At 38.7% G+C, this 23,320-nt stretch overlaps 1 protein-coding gene across 1 annotated transcript; it reads right to left on the bottom strand.

The window, feature by feature from the left end:
- Positions 1 to 8,278: 8,278 nt before the first annotated feature.
- On the bottom strand, positions 8,279 to 23,074 carry LOC139725799 (uncharacterized). Its single transcript, XM_071636878.1, has 12 exons — positions 22,900 to 23,074; positions 21,370 to 21,540; positions 20,714 to 20,854; positions 19,254 to 19,352; positions 18,038 to 18,245; positions 16,872 to 17,030; positions 14,419 to 14,529; positions 13,076 to 13,365; positions 12,310 to 12,495; positions 11,307 to 11,517; positions 10,666 to 10,802; positions 8,279 to 9,161 (listed from the first exon to the last, which is right to left on the bottom strand). The coding sequence occupies exons 1-12, from the start codon at positions 23,053 to 23,055 to the stop codon at positions 8,949 to 8,951; spliced, it is 2,082 nt and encodes a 693-aa protein (XP_071492979.1). The 5' UTR covers positions 23,056 to 23,074; the 3' UTR covers positions 8,279 to 8,948.
- Between the last annotated feature and the right edge of the window lie 246 nt (positions 23,075 to 23,320).

The raw sequence follows: 23,320 nt of genomic DNA, 5'->3' as shown, positions 1-23,320 counted from the left end.
ACATGTGCCGAAAAGCATCCAATTCCCCGTTTTAGAAACCTTTGTTTATGTCATCAGCTTGCAGCCGCGCGGCGCTTCCCACAAGTAAAGCACGTGCTTAGAGCGTGTGATGTTATGCAAACCTCAAATACACACAGCTTGACCTCTTCTATCTGCAAAAAGATTTTGAAATACTTCAAAAATCCATAATATATCCAAATCACTATCAAAATTTCATGATCTGTTCCTTGTGTCATTATCAACTTTTCCTGCAAGTTTCATTCAAATCCATTCCCAACTTTTTGAGTTACAAATATGTGTATTTTGCAAACAGACAAACCAGTGTTGTGTTGTGTTTTAAAGAAAGAAGAAAGAGAGAGAAAGAGTAAACAAAAGAAGAAATAGAGAAAAACCGCTGCCGATGATCACTTAAGCTCCTTCTTTGGTGGAGGTAAGAACCTAACAATCAATGTAGCTCAAACATTGATGAACTCAAACTGCATCCTTTACATACTAAATGAAGTCAGATGAATTAATCACAGTACCTACCCCTTCCCATCCCTTCCCCCTCCAAAAAAAAAACAACAACAACAAACAAACAGACAAACAAAACAAACAAACAAACAAGCAAACCATTAGCAGCAAATCAACATGGCATTCACACATGAAACATTTTGTTTTCCCAATCAGGATGCCAAAGTATCAAGCTTCAAGTAGCAAGCAATCACTAAGCTTAGAGTCTTCTTAAATGAAAACAAGCATATCATTATACACTCATACACAGAGTGCTGGCCTTGAGTGGCATGCCCAGCTCTAAGCAAAATACAAAATTGATTCCTAAAATCTCAAGTGGCTTCTATTGAGCACAAAACATATCACAAGTAAACATGTTTTTCATGTTTGAATAGGGAGCTAGACTTCTGATCAAGGCCAACTGTAGAGTGAGGTCAAGACTTGCTTTGACCAACCAACACCTGGTATACAGATTTCTTGACTACATGTCGTCCTCTTTTGCAAGACATAGACATTTGATATTCATTCAAGTACTGCTATGAGTTTGACCTAGAAAGAAATGAATGCAGGTGTGTGTGTGTGTGTGTGTGTCTGTGTCTCTGTGGGTGCGGTTGTGCTCAGACGTTTTTGAGGTACTGGCCTTTAAGAGTACACTATATAATTTTTGACTTTCTAATCTCAAAAAGCTCTTTACAGCCTAAAAAATTTTTTCATCAGTCTGTTTATTTGGAAGCTTGCAGTAAAGATCATTTTACTATAAAACCACAAATATTTGTGGCATGAAATTTCACAAATTGGAGCCGACAACCTTTTTTGCAACATGAAATCTTTGCAAATTGCCACTGGAATTTAATGCATAGTGTAGACAAGAACTTTCAAGTGCATTTTAATTTCGCGAATCTTAGCTTCCACAAAATTCACCAAAAATTTTCATGCATGCAAAAATGTCTGGTTTGACAGTATTCTTGCTGCAGGGAGGGGGAAGTGTAAGGTTTCCTCTTGGTTTGACAGCAAGGAGACCAAACTAAATCAGCAATCATGATTGAAAATGCCTCCAAGATTAGACCTACTCTGTGTGACATTACAGAAATGTTTTCAGTTTTGCCCAGTAGAAGATGGGATGTACAAAGCTTGATGACATTATGTCAAATTTAGTGTAAGATGTCTAATGGGAGGAAACTACCTTTGAGGAAGTAAGTTCTATGATAAGAACCTGAGACAGGCCTTGGTGTCATTATGTCTGAGCCAGTGAAAGGCTGCAACACAACTACAATATTGCCATTGCACCTACAGGTCTGCCAACATTCCCGCATCCAACTCAGGGAGATTCCACACAGCAATCAGGGAGATATCTGTGTGTTACATGCATTTCAATGGGCAAAAATAATTCTCAAATCAGGGAGATTGTAATACAGTGTATTCTCTTATTCAGACATGAACAGATTTTGACATTTTCAGGGAGACTCCTGCAGAATCAGGGAGACTTGGCAGCTCTGCACCTATCTTTCTTAAACTTACGTGAGTTCAAACACATCCGGATTAGTTGCACATATTTCACTAACATGTGTCTTTACATCATTACACTCTGAAAAGAACGAAGACATTTCCAATATTGCATCATCAAAACCCATGACAAGGCAAGTTTATTGAACAGACCCAATAAAGCAATCCCAAGTATAGAAATTGTTCAATATACATACACTGTGTATTTGGGACTACATTTTCTACCATGAATTATTGAGGCATATTTCAATATCTCTTTTGAATTTTCTCTGTTTTCTGCATATTAGCGACTGAGATCTAGAGCGGCTTGTATAACTTGGCACTGTCTCAACTCATTCTACGTAGCATGGGGATGATTCCAGTCGGTGGTGCAGTAATCACATATGATTCTGCCTTTGTTTACAACTGTTCGCTTGCCAGCCAACATGCAAGCTCTGACACTATACTGTGTACGCCATACATACTTCTTGTGGTTTTTATTTTTGTGAATTTCGCGAATCGGATGCTAATCCCACATCTAACAACAGGCAAAAGATATCAACTCTAACCTAACATGAATACCACGTGCATGCATACATTTTGCTGGTCATTACTGTACTACTCAAGCGTGAATTGAACTACAGCTGTGTACTTGCAAAATTGTTGGGAAGTTCCGATTCATGAAAAATTAGACCCTCTAAGTATATGGTGTATACAGTATCATGTTGTAATAGAGTCATACAAGCAGAATTACACAAAAAATGAGGAAAGAAGATTTGATCTCATGCTTATAAATTGAGACAAATCAAAACTTTAATTACACATGGGGAGGTATTGTATTTACAGGAATAATCAGGATCATAATTTCTGGAGGCCACCAGAGTACATTTATTTATCTTTAAGTGCAACATCTACAAGATAGCTAAGATGGAAAAAGCTAAATACAATCAGGCTCGCCTATTGTCAACCTTGCACAAGTAAAAAAATTGGCGAAGTCTTCAGAAAAAATTCTGCCCCCAGATGGATCTAAACATATGCAAATTCTATTGTGCGAGTCAAAATTTATGTAAGTCAACAGATTTTCTCAGTTCCCATTGGATTCAACTTTGGAGAGGTTGACTGTATGATATAAAACTCCCATCTACTGGTAAATAAAGTCCCTTCACTGTATGTGGTATATCAAAGGAGAATGAAAGTGCAGTTGAGAAGCCTGTATATTACAATCAGTGAGACAGAGATTACATGATAATCTATCTTTAATAGATTGTGGTTTTTAAAGTGACTCATCAGTCACACATCGAATACAACAACTGTGAGATTTACAGGGATTTGTTGATAGTCAAAGTGGGTATCTGGTGTTTGGGGAAATATTACATCCCATACATACTGGAAGATCCGTTTCCTTACATTGTACAATCTGCTTGATGAATCTTGCTTTATTATTTCACATTGAATGCTTTTATGATGAACATTTACGAGGCATTTCTTCAAGCGTGAATAGCACTCATGCCAGCCAGCTACAGCCAGTAAGATATGGTAAGAAAGGAGGTCAAAATATCATTTTTCAACATCTGTGGTAATGTCTGGTATTAACATTTCACCTCTACAAGAAAACAATACTTTCTACCTCAACATGACATAAATCGGCTAAATAAAAGGACTCATATGAGAGGACACAGGATGCTTTGAAAACGATGTGGAACAAATAAAGAAAGGAAACCTTTGAAGGCGACAGCAATTTTAAGTTACAAATAAGTGAAATAATGAAAAACATTTAGATTAATTTGATCTGATATAGGGAGTTTTATTCATTGAACAAATATCACAAAACTTATGGACAATGAATATGTCATACAGCAAATCTGTACAGCAGTCCACTTGATATATTTTCCAAGTACATATTGCGAATATACCATCTACAATTTTAATGTTGAAAATATCTTACAAAGTGCAGGCACAAATTGGTCATGAAAAAGATTTCACAAACCGACAGAATCGATCAAAAAAAGCTTGGATAAATATTCATTAAATATTGAGATTGATATGTAAGAATGGCCGAGAGTGCCACAAGGATAGGACAGGTCGGACCATCCTCATCTTTCACCTTCCACCCACTTCCACAGCTTCCTCCTACACCCTTCTCCCACACCCTCTTCCCTCTAGGTCTCTTCTAGGGTTTCCTTTCATGCTTTCTACATGAACTTCCTGTTAAAACTTGTTTTCATCCAAAAACACATCAATGATGCAACCTTGACTTAAGACTATTTGAAGACGGTTACCATACAAATCAATGAGTAATATATCTCTTTTTTCTACCCGAGGATATGTTGGAGTTTAGTTGTTGTTTTTCTCATCATCAGGGGCTTGAGAGGAATGTAGGTGGGCAGCAGGGACACTCGTCAGGAAACTGGAATCCCACAGACAAAGGAGCTCAGATTCTGGGACTGTCATCAGACAATTCATGACCACTGTTCAGAAAACCAGCACAAAACAAGAGTCTTTGCTTCCCACACACTGACAATGAGACAGTGATTATGGCGTATTTAGCCAGTCCTATTATGGCCTCTCTAGGGTTCTAGGACATAGTAATAAACCACATGGTTACCATGGCTAATTATGAAGTCAGCTGACGGGGGTGCGGTAAAGACAATGTATGCATTAGCAGAGACTGCCATCTGATTGGTGGAAGATAATCCTTCGCAGTAAGGTCTTTCTAATTGTTGCAGCGCTCAATCTAGTGTCCTCATATTGCATAGCCAGGAAGACAACATGCAATGCCATAATCAGAGGAAAATCCACATTGATTCATCACACACACACACACACACATACTGTGTATCAATGGTCTTTTCACTGGAAATGGTTGCCTTCATCAAGCATGTGGTGCATTTCCTGTTTACGTTCAAACTCACCACAGGTAAAGATGGCCGATGTTTCCTCTAACAGTAAATTTGCATGAGGTCCATCATCTCTTAAACACGTTGTCCTAGTGCCATCACGTGCCGCCGCACATTCTGCTTCCTATTTTGATTGACTGTCCTAGCTAACTCATCTCACTTGTGAACAATTTCTATACAAGCCACCTCTTCTTTTGTACCCTTCCTGCTGTTCAATCATTTCTTGTCCTGACAATCGATGGTAAGAGAAACGATGGTAACTTACCATCGTTTTTGATGGTAAGAAAAAGTTTTATGCAACAGGGCACTGGTATGATTACTGACACACTTGAACAGCTTTGTTAATCAAAAGACTGTAATAATCATGTTGGCTCAAACCTTAGAAGTAGCAGAAAACAGCTTGGGTGATTCAAAAAGGTTTCCTCAATACCAAATCATAATGATCATGTTTTACATGGTACAAAACATGACAAGACTTCTTACATCTAATACTGTATATGCCAAATATTTCGCGAGGTTTTTATTTTCGCAAATTTTGCGAGTCAGGTGCTATTCGCGAAATTAAGGACACGCGAAAATATTGACCTTGATCCCGATGTTTATGTGACATACGCATAGTACATTAAATAAACTTTCTCCGTTACAGGACTCCATGATCATGAATTTAACCACTCGCAAAATCGTCGGGAAATCCCGATTCGCGAAAATTTAGACTCGCGAAATATATGGTGTATACAGTAGTAAATTACTCATCAAATTTGCAGTGAAATACACTACGCACTGAGGTCAGTCACTCCTGAACCACTACATGGTCAGATTTGATTTCTCACAATCATTGGCATCAGTCAGCCAGATCTTACTACAAAGTGAAAATATTAGCAGCCACCTGCGGATAGAAATTTGAACTTTGCATGGATGATGCATACACTGATTTTTCACACTTGCCCAAACAAGCAAGTAGATTGAATGCTGATTCCCTGAATTCTGATATGCAAGTCTGACAAGATAGATTATCAAAGAAAGTATATCTCCACTATTATTCTACCTTCCGTCAACAGTCATTTTTTTTATTTTGTTTTGTGCAGCTGATATTTGGGATATTCATATCTTTCTTTTTTTAGTGAGAGATAAATCATGATGATAAAGCTGACCTTGCTAAATCAGGACAGACCAAGAGAATAATATATTGCCTCCAGTTAAAGCTATATTTCACTTGCATATGAATATACAATGCCAACATATACATCATGTGTTGTTACAGAAAACAGAGCAAATACAATTCTATATTCTATATCTTGCAGCATGAGTGAATATCATTCATGGGGAGGGGGGGGGGGGGGGGAGATGGAAAAAGGTAGCAATGACAAATCATCAATTACCCTGTTATACTATTTGTGACCCTGCACCACAAAAGAAACAAAAAGTCACCAGATATGAATTTTTAATTAAGGGCAGAATCTGAAAGAGCAGACTCTAAGCTTTAAAATGATGCATAACTCAATTCAAATGGACTCCCCTAACCTATCTAAATAATGGAAAGAAAGCACACACTCTGGAAACGTGTGAACTGAGAAAAGAAGCTCTAAAGTACAGGGTCTATTCAAGCGCTTAATCTTTACCAAACCGTCCTCACTGTGTGATGAATGGGACAAAAAACAGGATGTAAACCACGGGAGCAACAACAATGAAGGGATTATCAGATTAAGCTGAAATTGAGCATGTTTCATTAACACATTCTGTCCATGAATAATGCCAAATTTCAAAGCATTAGCATTAATCTTTCAAAAGTTATTAGACCAGAAAATGAAGAGTGTTCAAAGGATTTCAAAAAATGAAAAGGGGCCTCTGAGACATACCTGATCATTCTACTCTAGCCCCAAAAAGGGTTTGGAAAACTGATGAAAACACACTTTCCCATTCGGGTTATGATCCCAAACTAAAGAACAATGTAGAAGAAGGATAGCTCTTTCAGAAAATATGAAAAACTCAAGATTGACTCGGTTAACCCATTTCACCTTTTTTGAGTCCTCACGTAAAATCAAGGAGTGCGACTTTGTGTTTGTTTTGTGATGCTCGGTCACATATTATCGTGACTCAAAGTATCTACAGGGAGATATCAATCAATGGAAAAAGTATGAAACAAACCAATACTCCTTCATTTCTTACTCTGTATATTATTGCATGACCTTAACCATCTTGGTGAAACAGAACTCAATCATGCATATCTGACTGATGCCTTCTGTCCACTATTCCATCCACTACTCTGCCCTCTATTCTGCCCACTATTCTTCCCGCTTCTCCAAGGCTTTTAGCCTGGTGCTTCTTAATAGTATCATGATAAGTCTGAGTAGATACTGCCCACAAAGCAGAATTCTTATCTATTTAGACATAGTTGAGTGCAGCAGTCCTAATGGTGAAAGGAATTCAATGTCCAGTGATGATTGATTCTATTGATCTACTCTCAATCTTATTAAATCTATTCAAAATCGTATCTTAAGCAACTGTGCATGACAAAAAGTTTCATCTCGGCAAGTTGCAGTTCTGACTATCACATGAATAATAATAAAAAAAGATAAAATATCGATTTCTCCATTCAAGCAGTGTCCAAAGTATAGCTGACTCCACATAACCAGTAGGTACTGTGATGTTGCAAATGTGGAACTTCTGCTCTAAGTGACTGTTGATGCATATATTTGTTAATACATTGCACTTACATAAACCTCTCTAGAATTTCATAACAAGAGCACACATTCACAACGAAGAACAAAACAAATGATAAGTCTAATACACACTACAAGTGAAGGCAAGTTTTTGATGACTCTGAAAGATTACAGCAACTCTCCCAAATTTTACTGTAATGTACTGTAAAAGTGGATATTTTCGCGTGACTAATTTTTCGCGCTTGGCCAGATGAAAAGAGTTTCGCGTGTTTTTAATTCCGCGGAATCAAGACATCAACCACTGAAACATACGGCATGCAAAAATATTTGCGTGCTTTTATTTTCGCGCTTGTTTCTGGTTGCGCGAAATGCACGAAAATTTCACCACCGCGTAAATTTCCACCTTTACAGTAATCTGCACATTAGATCAACATGGTTATCCAATCAAATTGTATTGCCTTACATTGGCATAAGAACTGAACTAACACCTCTGATCACTACACAGTGGTAAAATAACTTTTGAGAACATCTTTCTCGGTGAATCTTGGAAAGGTGGAAGGAATGTCATGCTTTGTTTTCTGCAACAAATATGCACTAATTTCCCCACTGAAAATATGCCTTGGTGCAGTGTTTGCAAAGCATATGAAATTCATCAAATGAAAGAAATGACAGTTTGGCAATGTCCAGCAGACCAAAGGACAAGTTAAAGCTCACATGCACCACGTTTCTCTGAAGTACCCTCTTGAAACAGGATCCATCAATCAAGATGCATTAAACAAGTAGGCTCTACGAATGATTCTGAATCTAATTAGGAGAAATTACCATTCAATTTCAATTTCAATTTTAACTCATACATTTATTCAGTAATAATCTCTGTTTTGTTTTGTTTTATGTCTTTGATATGTCAAGAAAACTCCATGTTCCTTTCTGACTTATCATCCTTGCATCTGGTTGAAAGTTACACGTAATGCATACATGATCTATTCTCTTGGAAACAAAAATCAGAAGAGACCAAACACCCTCTTAAAAAGGTCTGCTCTAGAGGCATTTCATCTGCAAACATGACAGATAGTAATTCCTTGAGTAGGCATCAAAAAGTTACGCATGGTATCTTATTTGAAGAAAATAAAATGCCATCTTGTTAAATTAACAGTCTAACTAGCCCATGGAAGAAGTGCCACAAGATTAGCCAGTTTCACGTAGAGTATGTAAGGTCTCTGTAGCGCCCTCACTAAGACCAAGCCAAGATCTTCAGAGCTGTCTGGTGACCAGAGATAAAGATATGCAGAAGAGGTGGGATATGACCAGCATCCATCCAATCATTAATGACATCCAGAAATGGTATGACAAGGTGAACATCAGCACTACAACTTTCCCTGACCACACCCAGCAAGGCTTGAGCCCTCTCCATGTGGTCCTAGTCTTCAGGGTCTCTTGACACCTGTTGGTCCTGTCCCTGGTCATATTCCTTGGGCCTGACTGGTGGGACCAGGATCTCTTCCTGACTATAGTCATCCTCCATCTGGTCAGCCAGTGAATATTGGTCATCGTCATGGTCAGCATTCCAGCGGAATCCATAGTTCTGAAGCAATCGCTCCTGGCGAATCTCCTCTAGGTTATCACTCCTTGTCTGTACAGAATGGTGCAAATTTTAGGCTTTAAAGTCTCACTAACTGTTATACTGTTACTGTAAAAGTGGATATTTTCGCGTGACTAATTTTTCGCGCTTGGCCGGGTCAGAAGAGTTTCGCGTGTTTTTAATTCCGCGGAATCAAGACATCACGCACAGGCACATATGGCAAGCAAAAATATTCGCGTGCTTTTATTTTCGCATTAGTTTCTGGTTGCGCGAAATGCGCGAAAACTTGAACACCGCAAAAATTTCCACCTTTTACAGTATTCTACTAAGAGCATATATATTCCCATAATGATTACAAATGTACTAGAAAGATGAATGTAACATCTGGGGGCATGAGGCTTTAACTGCTTAACTTAAAGGCAAACTGGAGATTCCAGTTAGAAACTTTCACATTCTGTATGTTTACCACTGAACATTCAACACCGACTCCCACTTTCTTTCATTTTAACTTTTGAAGGAAAGCATCATAGCAACATCCATGGTTACGGCCCTATATGTACCATAAAGGCAGTAATAATTATGGGTAACCACAATCAGCTGTCTTATTCATGAGGCAACTTGATAAGTCAATATAACTTTTTCAGGAAACGAGTGTACTCCTTACCTGCAGGGATGAAATATGTTACAGTTACAGTTAAAAAAAAAAAAAAAAAAAAGAATTTCAATTTGTAACACTTCAGAAAGCTACAACATGTTATAATACTGACTCACTTCAACAGCATTACAGCCCTATGGAAGACAATAAAAGTATTTACAGATTGTTTAAACAAAAAATATCTACCAGGTATATATAAACTTTGAATAACTGCTCACATGTGAAACATATCATTGCTCACAAAATCAATAATTCCTACACTGCTGTGAAATGTGCTCCAATAACTGAAAGTGAGCACATTAATGTATCAAAGCTGATTTAAGTTTAAATAGAGAAAGGATCAGTCCAAAGAGTTCAAAGTTCAAAGATCTGTGAACTTTAAAGAAAGATGGAAAATAGGGATTGAATTTGATGGGGTGTGTTAGGATGTTTTCTCTGTGTGGGTAGAGGGTATGCCTTGTCACTACTGGGTGCATCAAACATAGGACACCAGAGTATTAAAGCTTGGAGCTAAGGAGATGTGTAGAGAAGAGATGCTACGCCAAGGAGGTGAACATGTGTGAATGCTGTGATATGTAGTGAAGTGTACAGAGGGCATATTACACTGGGGTGTGTTCAGTATACAGAGATGCCATGCTATGGTAGTATGTAATGCACTAACACAGAGATGTGTAGAGAACACTATGGTATTCAATGTTTGTGTTTAGATCAACATATGTCTCCATGTTAAAAAGAAAACAAAATGTTGGATAGTGAAATGCAGGTAGGTATTCATGTTGTACTAGTACATTAACACATATCATTTGCTGCGTGATGGACAGTTTTATAGTACACAGAATGGACAGGGTGTACCTGTATGAGATCTGTAAAAAAGGGTGTTGAAGAGAGAAGAATGCCTACCACCAATCCAAAGATCATGTTCTTGAAGTAGTTACTATCTTCTTCACTCAGGATGGCAAAACCTTCCTCTTCATCCCCCTGGTCTGGCCAGTCCTCTGGGATGTAGCTCAACACTCGTAGCTCCAGCTGACCCGCTCCTGGTTAAACATGACAGTCGTAGGACATCAAATGTAAATGAGAAGTAAAAAATAATTTACACAACCAAAAATAATAATCACAATTTTGTGCACCATTCACTGAAAGGACAGCAAAGATGCGGCTATGCACAAATAAATGTGGCTTACTAGGTCAGTTAACAAGTCCACTTGGTTATCAACAGATTTCAAGGGGCATGAAATGTGTGAAATAGACTGTATATCACCCAGCTGACAATGGTCTCAGAGCTGCTGACAATAGCACGTCAAGCTCAGGGAGCTTCCAAAGAACAACCAGGGAGATACTTGTGTGTCACATGCCCCTTTAATGATAGACACAAAAAAATTCCCACACCAGGAAGACTTTTAGATTCTCTTGTCAGTGCATGCAGAGATATTAAAGTTTTCAGGGAGCCTCTGGCAGAATCAGGAGGACTTGGTAGCTCTGTGGTCTGAAGGGTTAGTGATGCTATGGGGTGTTGTCCAGATGAGAGTGACCAAGCCTACCTTCCGTGGACAGTCCAGACTTCTCCAGCTGATCTGAGATAGCTTCCTCCAAGTCCCTGTGCTCAGTGTCCAGGAATTTGAGTTCCTTCTCGGACGACGCCTTCTGATTCTTGTCCAGCTTGACCCTGGTCACCCTGACTCTCACCCTGTTACTAAGGTCACCCTTTGTCTGGCTACCCGCTGGATTCGTGGATGATTTCTCCGCAGCTTGCTCTGATTTGTCGAAGACAGATGAGAAAGACATCATGGGATATGTCCTTTAAACCACCAAGGATGAGTGGATTTTGCTGTAACATACATTTCTCACAGACATCTGCCTAAGACTCGGGACTAGTCTTCAACGAGACAAAGACGAGCCATCACAAGTTTGATCAAACATAACTTGGAGATGCCCCTTAGATCAGGCGAACCAGAGTCTTACTTCATTTTCAACCTCAAAAATGCTTGCTACATGTATCAAGAAGTGAAAGTACTTCTACAGTTTCTGTAAGGTAGAGATGTCTTTCAGTCCCCCAAAACAACTACAAGTAAATATAAATATGAATTAATTAAAAGGACAAGATACATGTACCACAGTATGATTTCATGATTTCTTTGGCTCATCAACTTGTGTTAGAATCCCCAGATGATTGTACCAAATACTACAATCATTAATTGTGTGATCAGTATTTTCTACAGAAAGATAACATATTCGAATAACAATGAATCATTGACACAATCTGTTTTTAATAACTATTTTCAAAACCCTTATAAGGAGCACTGCCTCACAGCTTGTGACTAACATAAATTCTTTTCCAGACAATAGCTCTGCACAAAATCACATCCCTATGAATCCATGAAATAAGATGACATTTCTCCCACATCAAATCTCACCAGTAGGCACCTCCTTGTCTTTCACATTCTTGATCATCTTATTAATGGTATCAATCAGATGCTGCTCCACAGTCTTCTTCTCCTCCTCCTTCTCCTCTCCTTCCTCCTCCTCCTCCCCCTCTTCTTTCACTCCTTTGGTGTCCACAGCAAACTCCTCCCTGTCGACACTGCTGAGATCTCCCTCACTGTTCATGGAGGAGTCACCATCACCCACCTCATCTCCCGGAGTTTCAGGCATCTCTTCCTCTATAACCTCCCCCTCCTCATCAGCTACACCAACTGCAGCTCCCTTCTCTTCCATCTGGGTCTGAAGTTCCTGATAATCAAAGAATTAGGAAAAAGGCATGGTATCAATCTGTACAGTATGAACACATATTAGATAAAATGTTCCCAACATTGCTGCTTATCGTAAGATTGCATATCTAATATCCTATGAAGCAGTTCTAACTTGCAGTTATATAAGTTTAGGGTAAGTAATCAACAACAATTGAATGGGAAATAGACTATTTCTGAAACATCATCATCAAATAATGACCAACACTTTGCATAACATATCTACAATTAAAGTTTTCTTGAAATGGTGTCAGAATTCACACTATCTAAAGAATGTCACCTTTCAAAACTTTCTAGACGTCACAGCATGTACACACATCAGTCAAGCGGCTTTAACATGAAGTACTGATTTGCTAAAGAGAATTGATTGGTACAACTGCATGTAAGCACAAATACTACACATGCATACAACTGACACAAGGTGATCTCTCACAAAACTGAAAGTAGTAAGACATACTGTTATAGGAGAAACTCATGACATCATGTGTTTAGCTGCTATAATCAGAACCTTACTCCACTCAGTATCTTTTAAATGGAAACACACTGAAAGAGTCCAAACTTACCTCCAAGAAGTCGTCCATCATTTCCAAATTCTCAAAGGATGTCTCGATATCTTTCAGGATGCCCTCAATCCGCCGAGCTTCTGCCTCGCCGTCAGCCAGACCAAGGACCATCTCTGTCAGCTCTTTGTAATCTTTCTTCAGCAGTCTCACCATCTCCTCATCCTCATCCTCATCCTCAGCGTCATCATCTTCATCATCCGATCCATCCTCTTCCCCTTTGGAGGCCTGACCCGGAAGTGATTCATCTCTCTCCGTTTGATCATCTGGATGATGAGCCGTTACTTTGCCCTCTGAAAAGAAAGACACAGCATTGATCCAACTGGTATGATTTGGACGGAAGACAAATCTGCATATCGTCGCTGGGGTGACAAGACCTCGTATCTCAAAAATGTCCAAAAAATATTTTTTTAGCTTAATGGTCAAATGATGGGTCAAGTGATGTCTTAGCCAAATCCCAACTGTCTTACTCCATAAATGAAGCCACCATGACATGTCAAAGGAAAGGCTATCCCATTCACTATAGTGCTTTGGCCGCCATGTTTTTTTGCTCTCCTGAACATTTGACATTTTTGAGATACGAGGTTTTGTCACCCCAGCGACGATATACAGTATACTACAAAAGAGCAACAACAATAAAAACAACAAGTAGTTGCCATCAGAGAGTGTCCAATGTCACCAACTGAAGGAAAGGCAAAGTGGGGATGACTAAACATTCTAAATGCATCTGAAGCATTGGAGTGGACCACATGACAGATTGACAGATTGACAGAGGGGATAAAGTGGTTCATCTAATACCTGAATAAGTGGGGATGATAATCACCAGAAGATAAAGCAGATATTTTGTCACTTCAAAAAATTACTAAGGAGCCTTCAGAGCTGTGAGATAATCTGCATGTATTTCATTTTCTCACGAATGATAATGATGAAGAATAGGGTGATGCTTTCATCACAAAGAAACTCTACTTCAGCCTCAGATTCAGTTTCATCATCTATATATACATTAAGACCCTATTCCTGCTGACACTGCATGATAGCACACTGTCCACTCTACAATAGCACTGATGAAGACTAGCCGGGATAAAATATAACTGAACGAACATCAGAATTTCTTGTTATTACACCACCTAAAGCACAGTTAATATATAAATCAGAATTATCTCATCTCTGCACTACACTCTATCAAATATTTTTGGTAGGTGATGTATGCATAGCAATAGGCACTCTTTTCTCATAAAACTTTACCTAATTGATATTTCATTGTGGATGTTCTGAGCAAGGAAAGACAAACTAAGAAACCTGTAGAGCACAAACCAAATTAATCTTTTAAACCATGCAACTCCTACCTCCAATCTCAGATTCAATATCCTCCAGAGTTCCTTGCACTCCTTTTAGTATTGTCCCGACCAGATCTTGGAGAGCTGCCTTCTCAGTAGACGGTGAAGAAAGGGCATCATCTGACGTTGAAAAAAAAAAATCAAAGTAATTTCATTTTCAGTACACAGGATTCAAAACTGTCTTTCACGCACTGGACAAGGTCCAGTGTGCTCTAGTTCTGTACAATCTCGCACCATATAAGGGCCATTCCATCAACAGAAGCGCCATTCGCCTGAAGTAGCCAACTGATAATTGGTGAAACACTGCAACAAGTGAGTTTAGTTCCATTTTCTTGATTCAATTAATTTTGATCTTGTACTTCAACTGGGAATGAGAAGAATTTACATCAGTCTAGTTTTCGTATTGTGTCTGAACATGACAGAGTATTGTAACTCTAACCATCAGCCATAGCACATAATAACCACAATAAGAACTTACTAGCCAGTGCAGATTGTTAACACATGAGAGTGGTAAAAATCTCTACACATCACTCAAAACATTACTGCAATCAGGTTAAGTTTAAGTAAAATACTTAGTCACAATTGGTACACAAAGGTTCATTTACTCTTGAAAACCAGAAATTATGAGTACAATTCCAATGTTTGAACTTCACTCTAGTAAAGTATACTCGTAATTAAGGGAATATTAACTTTTCACTTTACCCATTATAATGTATACATGCACGTGAATACAGAAAAATAATACCAAGTACTGTACGAGCTGAAATTTTAGCGGTGGTTTTATTTTCCGCGAATTTCGCGAATCGCCTTTGAACCGCGAAAATAACAACACACAAAAATAACAAAGCGTGAATAACTAAGTTCAGTTAGACCCTCGCAACCGCGAAATTAACAACACGCGAAAATGTCCTCCAAGTAGCAATTCGCAAAAATATCTGTATGCGAAAATTTCAGCTCGTACAGTAGTTGTTGTTTTTATTCCAGACAGACGAAGTTACTGCTAATTTGATTGAAACAAGAGACCGCGAGGTCACGCGCTCACCTGAGTATCGCAAGTTCACCTTCCATGCATTCTTGCAGACTCTTACCTGAGAACATTGGAAACTTATGGTGGGGGTAGCTTTGAGAATGGGGGCATGGTGTACATATTCCATCACACTGGTAAAAATACATTGTACCTGCCAAGTACACTGTACTTTATAGAATGTTGGATTATGCAGCTTGGGAAAAAAGACTTAAAGCCCTATCAGTTTTGATTAGAACTAGAGAAAAATATTATTTAATATTCATTAATTTAGGAGGTTTGGACCCCCTGGGGCCCCCAAGGAAAGCATGGTGCCCATTCAAACACTTTGAGATTTTATCCCTATGGGAATGCTACTTGACAAGTTTGGTGAAAATCCATTATGTTGTTTTCAGCAAAAAGATGAAAATCTAGGCCCACATTTGGACCCCCCCCCCATCCCATCCCGCTTCCTTGGGTCCCAAGGGGGTGGATTGGGGGGGGGGGGGTAGGGAGGGCACCGCTGATTCTCCCATGAACAAATTTGAAACAACAGTCATCAATATACTGACTCATTGTATTAACTTAGCTCAAATACATCCAGTTCTAGAGAAAATCTGTAAAGATTCCTTCCAGGAGGGGGTGGGGGGACCCCTGGGGCCCCCCAGGTGGGGCATGGTGCCCAATTGATGGAATTGAGATTCTATCCCCCTAGGGATGCTACCTGCCATGTTTGGTGAAAATTAGTGATAGGGTTTTCAAGCAAAAGATAAAAATTTACAATTTCGGTCCAAATTTAGGCCCCCTGGGGCCCCCCAGGTGGGGCATGGTGCCCATTTGATGGGAATGAGATTCTTTCCCCCTAGGGATGCTACCTGCCAACTTTGGTGGAAATTCATATTGGCATTTTCAAGAAAAAGATGAAAATGTACAATTTGGGCCTCATTAGGACCCCTCCCCACCCCCCTCCCCTGGGTCCCAAGGGGGGCACCCCTGATTCCGCCATGAACAAACTTGAAACTACAGTCATCAATGTACTAATTCATAGTATTAACTTAGCTCTATCACTTCTGGTTCTAGAGAAGAAGATTTTTTAAGATTCCTTAATTTTGGGGGGTTTGGGCCCCTCTGGGGGCCCCCCAGGTAGGGAATGGTGCCCACTTGAACAAATTAAGATCCTATCCCCCTAGGGATGCTACCTGCTAAGTTTGGTGAAAATCGGTCAAGGGGTTCTCAAGAAAAGATGAAAATGTAAAAGTTTACGCACGACGGACGACGGATGACGCACGACGGACGCCGGACGATGAGCGATCGCAATAGCTCACTTGAGCCTTCGGCTCAGGTGAGCTAAAAATGTGAGTCTTTTGAAACTAATTCTGGCATAAGATCAAGAAAGAGTAAAACTGAAAAGGTTCAGAAGAGGTTTAGAAGACTCCAAGTCATTGTCTCTGGTTCTTACCTCCTTCTTCCATTGTCAGGTGATGCTCTTCAAGAAGCTCCAGATCCTGGTTCTCCTTGATACCACTCATCTCTCCTCCCTCTTCCTCCTCTGTCAGATCATCTTCCACGTCACCGTCATCACTCTCATCAACAATCTCTTGGGCTTCCCGTGAATATTCTGAGTGAGGAATAAATGGTGGTCGCCTGATAATAGTCATCTTCAAAGTAATCTATTTGTAAGTCAGGATCCGCACAAAATTGCAAACTGACAAGGACTGTAGCCAGATATATGTGTTACAAATCTAACTGACACACAAAAAAAGTGAGGAATAAACATTTACATCAGAGAGATAGTAGAGTTTCTCTTTAACAAAAAAAAGCAGAAGTCAGAAGTTCTTGACAAGTGCAAACCAAGAAGAATGTCTAAAGTACAACATAAATGGAATATAGAAACAATTATAATACCAAAAAATAAAAAATAAAAAAATAAAAAAAGGACCTATGAAAGACAAGTATATCTCTATGTATTGCCAGTGTTTTTTGTAAAATTTATGAAATCCTAAAATTATCCCTTTAGCCAAGCATTCAGAACATAGCATTCACTATTTCAACAATTTCTTGTGAGACATTTCAAAAGAAAACAAAAATATGCCGTCACATGACTTCCTGTGATATTAAGAATGTTACTCTTAGTTTGGTGCTTGAAAGAAGCATTTTATCACTAGGTTATCAAAGAGACATGGAAGGAGCATACATCAAAAGGAAGGGAGAAAAAAAAAGAAATGGCAGAGCTACCTCATGACCCATGATCTTATAAAAGCACATTCTGATGTTACCTCCACGAAAACATTCGGTATAATTACAATAATCAATTAATTTAAGCATCTGACATACAAGACAGTGAAAAATGGGGTCAATGTTTGTTAAACATTAGATCAAATTGTTGTCAATATTACCTGTACCTGGTTATTCTTACTAAAACAAGGTCACATTCTGCAGTTTGTTTAGCAGAGAAGTACACAATTTCTGCAATAATATAGACCTGTCATAGCACATGAAGAATCTCTCTCTGAAACAAAAAAAAAAATATCAAGAACAGAGCAAATGAAATGTGAAATATTTACCCGTGGCTATCAGAAAGTAAACCTGAAAGAAACCTAGACTAGTGGAGTCATACAAACTCACTCTTTGAAGCCTGCTGATGCATGTACTGTTCATATTGATCCTGCATGAGTAGCGGAAAACAGAGAACAGTCTTGGGTGTGGCTTTGGGTGGAGGCTTGAGGTAAGGGTGGTGGCAGATCCTCATGGTATAAACCGTGATGATGTAACGACAAGACTCTGGCTCATCGATCCTTGATACGGAGTCCAGCTGATTTTCTGCACACATAAACTGGGTAGAGGAAAAAACATAAACTCTTTGACTATTCTTCATACAAGTCCAAAGAGAACTGACATCCTTGTATTTTCTTTTCAGAAGAAATTGATATGTTTAATATCTTTATCTATGAGCATCCATTTTATCATAGTATCTATGATCAGTATTGACATGCTAAATATAAGTGGTGTAACCATTCCAAACATTCTTTGAATATCATCTTTGTAATCAAAGGGTACACTTCACTTCCATCTGCAGAAATACCGAGTAGTTGGTACTTTTTTTAACAGAGTCTGGTTTTGTTCATTCTGAACCCATCAAAAAATACAAGTTAACGATGGAGTATAAATCCTAATGCAAGTATCTCATATGCAGGGCTTGACACTAACGGTGGCCCGGTGGCCCGGGGCCACCAAAAATGAAAGTCGGGCCACCAAATTTCAAAAAAGGGCAAATTTGGTGGCCCACCTTGGGCCACCAAAATTTTTTGAAAAGTATGTCAATAAATTCGTACCTTTTTGCGCCGGAAATTAGCAGTTAGATTTGTTCAAAGGATGGATGAAAAGGACTGAATGAATGCCTCAGAGTGAGTGTTGCAAGTTTGTTGAAGTTTATTTATGAGTAGATATGTCCAACTTCTAATTCTTACTACGTTGTATCATAAATCTTAAATATTTGACTCATTAAAAAAAAAGGACTTTTAATGTTTTTTATTGGTTTTTTTTTTCGGGACACCAAATTTTTCTCTCGGGCCACCAAAAATTTGAAATTTAAAACAAAAAAGTTAGTGTCAAGCCATGTCATATGTATACACATAACACTGCAAATGACAAGCACTGTTATTGTGCTATAGAACTGACTACATGCCTAACTAAAGTATGTTGCTATGACCCAGGCTAATGCAACAAATGAATATAGGAGTAATAAAAAAAAAATGTAAACAATATAATTTACATCAGATGAACATATCCCTTTACCAAAATTTGAATCATGGAAAGGTCTTCAAGTAGAAGCAAAGCTTACCCTGACTTCAACTTCTCTTGGCTTTCCCGTTAGGTCACACTTGGATCCATTACCATAGCGATGACTGTGGTATCTATTCAGCCGATGACGCTTGGCATCCTACATGAAATGGAAAGTAGATTAAACCTAACTTGAACTTTCAAACAGAACATAGACTAAGCATATTGAGTTCATATATGTTCTAATCCCATTATCAACCGTTCAATAGTCCCAGATTATTTTATTGAGCAAACACGAAGATTCATCTACTGTATGTTCAAAGCTACAGGGTGGTGAGAATACTTGCAGTAAAAAAAAATAAAAAATCTGAAAAAATCTGAAACTGAAGAAAAAAAGTCTGAAATGCATTAAACTGTAAATATTTTGATACACTTGAATTGTGAAATAAGTGGATTTTAGGCAGAGCATAAAAATCTGTAATCAGATTAAACTCTGAACTCTCACCTCCCTGAAAGCTACTTTATGTGAGGTGTATCCAAATGTAACATGACACCATGAAAATCAATTAGACAGCTCAAGTGATACTCTGACAAACATATTATTCAGTGTATGCAACTTTTTCTTTATATTAATTACAACTCAGCTTCTAAGAAGACAGACTAATAAGTACTCCAATTTGTTGCACTTGATTCATTATGCCTCTACTTGGAATTTCACATCTAAGGGATTCTCTGAAATCTGAACCTTGTAATCTGAAAACCTGCAAGCCGGGTGCTATCTGCATCTACTATGTGAATGGATGTATGCATTTCTCCATCTGTTGCTATACTTTACAATCATAAATCTAACCACTTGCAAAACTATTGAGAGGTCATGGTTCACAAAAAACTTAGACTTCCTAAATATATTTTAAACACATACAGTATTCCCCTTACAGTGAGCAATGAGACTGATCATTCATGTCACAAATGAATCACATCAAACAACTCTCCCTCAATATTTGCACTCCTTAATTCACAAGGCCATTCTATGCCAAACATGTCTTTCAAATATGTTTGAGGATAAACATTTAATTTTCATGCTACTCTGAATGACACAACATATGACAAGTACCACTGACATCTGCTGGCATGCCTGCATGATATTGGCACAGTCCAGTTACATGAGGGTAATGGGACTTTGCAAGTATACCTTATGCAAACAATAACTTATCGAATGACACCAGCTGTTGCTCATACTGCAAGTTTGTTATCTTTCCCAGGCTGTGCCCTAATATTTCAAACAAATGTGCAGCCTAGTAAAAACTGTATGCCTCACAGACACTCAACTAATCAGAGACCAAGATTATGGGTAGTATGACAGACATATGAATTTGAAAAATAATGACCTTGAGGTGACCTTTTGGTGAACAAACATAATAAATGCTTTCAAGCATTTATACATCACACAGACTCAATTACTCTTTTTGAAAAACTATAAGCTTGGTTTCGACACTTTAAACACTATAAAAGCCAACTCACAGAATGACTTTTGTTCGCCCAGTCCATCTCAGATTCAAAGATTCCCAGTATGATGACATCACCAGAGATCTCATTGTTGTCAAGATGAAACTGCCTCACATACTTTCCATAGCAGAACTCGTATGTCCACCAGTCTTTGGTCTGAGTTTCATGAGAGCGGATACACAGTATTTGTCACTACACCGAAGTATTCACCAAGTTCATTGTTTTTATGATTTACCTGGTAGTTATTCTTTGTAGTGATGACATTGTCACATACATTAAAAAATGAAGGCCATAACAGTTATCATGCCTCTAGGATAGGATTCAATATGTATGAATAAGTGTAGATATCACTATTGTAGGACGACATATGATGTTTTAATACAGAATGGGTCAATCACTGACAAAAAAAAAGGGAAAAAAATGAAAACTTTCCATCATTTTCACAGTGCCTAATATGGATATGGGAAATGTCACAACTTTTATGTTTGACAACTAAAGACAAACAAACAAACACAAAAATGCTGAAATGGCCTGTGTGTGCTGCCACCTAAGGTATACTAGAATCTTTTCCCATATGAGAACATATCATTGAAAGTTCTTAATGGTGTAATGATGTAAAATACCTACTGATGTACATTTGTAAAGTGGGATGGTAGTCACTGGAGGCTTACCTTGGTAAGGCATGGAGCAGATTCCATAGGTTTGAGGAGTTCTGAGATTCCCGCCTCCGCTGCCGTCTTCTCCTCCTCCTGGACTTTCCCAACATCTCCCACGTCTGGAATCTGGCATTCATAACGCTGGCCATACTTGGAACTTAGGTACACTACCTCTGTATGGAGTGGCTAAAGACAGGTACAGGAAGGAAACATTTTATTAGTACCGGTACAGCTACAGAAATAATTTTTTTTAAAAACTCATCAAATGAATACTTAAAATGATACAGGCATATGAATAATAAAGCACAGATAATGGTGTCTGCCTACAAACATTAGTGTTTCTTTAAGGCTAATAAACATCAGTATAGAATTACACAGGTTTGGATACAAACATATACAACCCAATTGAAACTTTTGTAGTTCCTTCATGATCACAACAGTTTAATAATTTACAGCTGAAGCAGGTATGTAAGCATGTACAGTGTAGATGTAAATCTACTCTCTTGTCCTTTTTGGAAGGTACATTGTAAGACAATTATTAAACTGGCCTCCTCTCCTTAAAATGGTAAATTACTGTAAAAAGGGGGAATTGGCTATTTCGCAGATAGGTTTCATTCTGTAGAGACTGTACTCTAAACCTTGATTATGAAAACCACTTTGGCCATCACAGGACACGATGCCGATGGTACAGGCTAATGCAGGATATGGGGAAGTGCATTCCATAACTGCACAAGATAAACTTAAAGACGAGATAGTCGAGACTCTAGATCAAATGTTGCTTAAGTGTAGACATCTTAGATCTCCGGTTATTTTAATACATAAATAATACATGGTCATGGATAAGCCATATGGTCTCTACTCTTACATCCATAGTCATCCATTAAAATTAAATTTTATTTTTAATTTGCAGTCAATTTTAAGGTACAAGTGTATGCCGGCCATGGATTGATGACGATAGCGTCCGCTATTCGCCGAGTCTAAATGTTAGAGGTTTCTTCTTCTTCTTCTTCTTCCGATGAGTACATCCCTCTGATAAGAGTATTGTCGTACTTGGCAGGCACTTGGTTTGCCACACCACCTAAACACGTAACTGAAACTGCTGCTTACAAAATATAGATGTAGATCTAGATGTAAATTTAGATGTACCAAGGACAAGGTAGCTGGGTTTTTAGACAATCAAACATGAAAATTTAAATAAATTATTAAAAATTTACCAGCACAGTCCAGGGCCCCATTTCATAAAAAGTTGATATGATAACAACTCTTGCTGGAATGGCAATTGTCATAGTAAGAGCAAGAATCAAGCTTCCTAATTGGCTGTTGCTATAGAAAGTTGCCATTCCAGCAAGAGTTGCCGTCCATGTAACCCCGTCGCGGGGCGCTGTAACACAGTAACACGTATTTGTCCGTATGGGGTCGCTGCTGCGGTTACCGTCCATGTTAACATCTTTTATGAAATGGGGCCCAGACCTCTGGCTCTGCTTGCCAGCATAATAATTGATGTGTGGGACCGAACAAGAAGAGCTTGGGTATCATTCTACTTACTCGACCATAAAGGACGGGTCTTTCGAGAATGTCGATATCATAATGAACACTTTTCAGTTCCTCGATGTCCAAGAATGTGGTTAAAGTACCTGCAAGCAGCGTTATGTTTGCCAGAAACCAGGTAAACACTATGTCGATCTTCTTTCCAACGCGCATTATGTAGGCTCGGTCAGCGTCTTCGCCGATTCTCTCGCAACGGCAATAGCACGTACACTACACGCAGAGATCGTACAAACGTCTTGTGTTACGACGTCCAGCAGATGTCGGGGGACGGTGTAAGTAATCAGGGTCTGTATCATATCGCGCATACAATCGGTATGGATATGACTGGTTGTGCACGTAAATAGGTGGACCTCTCTTTGTGATGAGTTGCCACAATATCATTGGTGGATTTTATGGGGTGTATGATAGCACGCGTTTG

Source organism: Diadema antillarum, unplaced genomic scaffold, assembly GCF_040938485.1.
Source record: "Diadema antillarum isolate AM-2024a unplaced genomic scaffold, OU_Dant_1.0 seq00000059_RagTag, whole genome shotgun sequence".
Taxonomy (NCBI): domain Eukaryota; kingdom Metazoa; phylum Echinodermata; class Echinoidea; order Diadematoida; family Diadematidae; genus Diadema; species Diadema antillarum.
The sequence above is the reverse complement of the archived record's forward strand: the minus strand, read 5'-3'. Positions and strand labels throughout refer to the sequence as shown.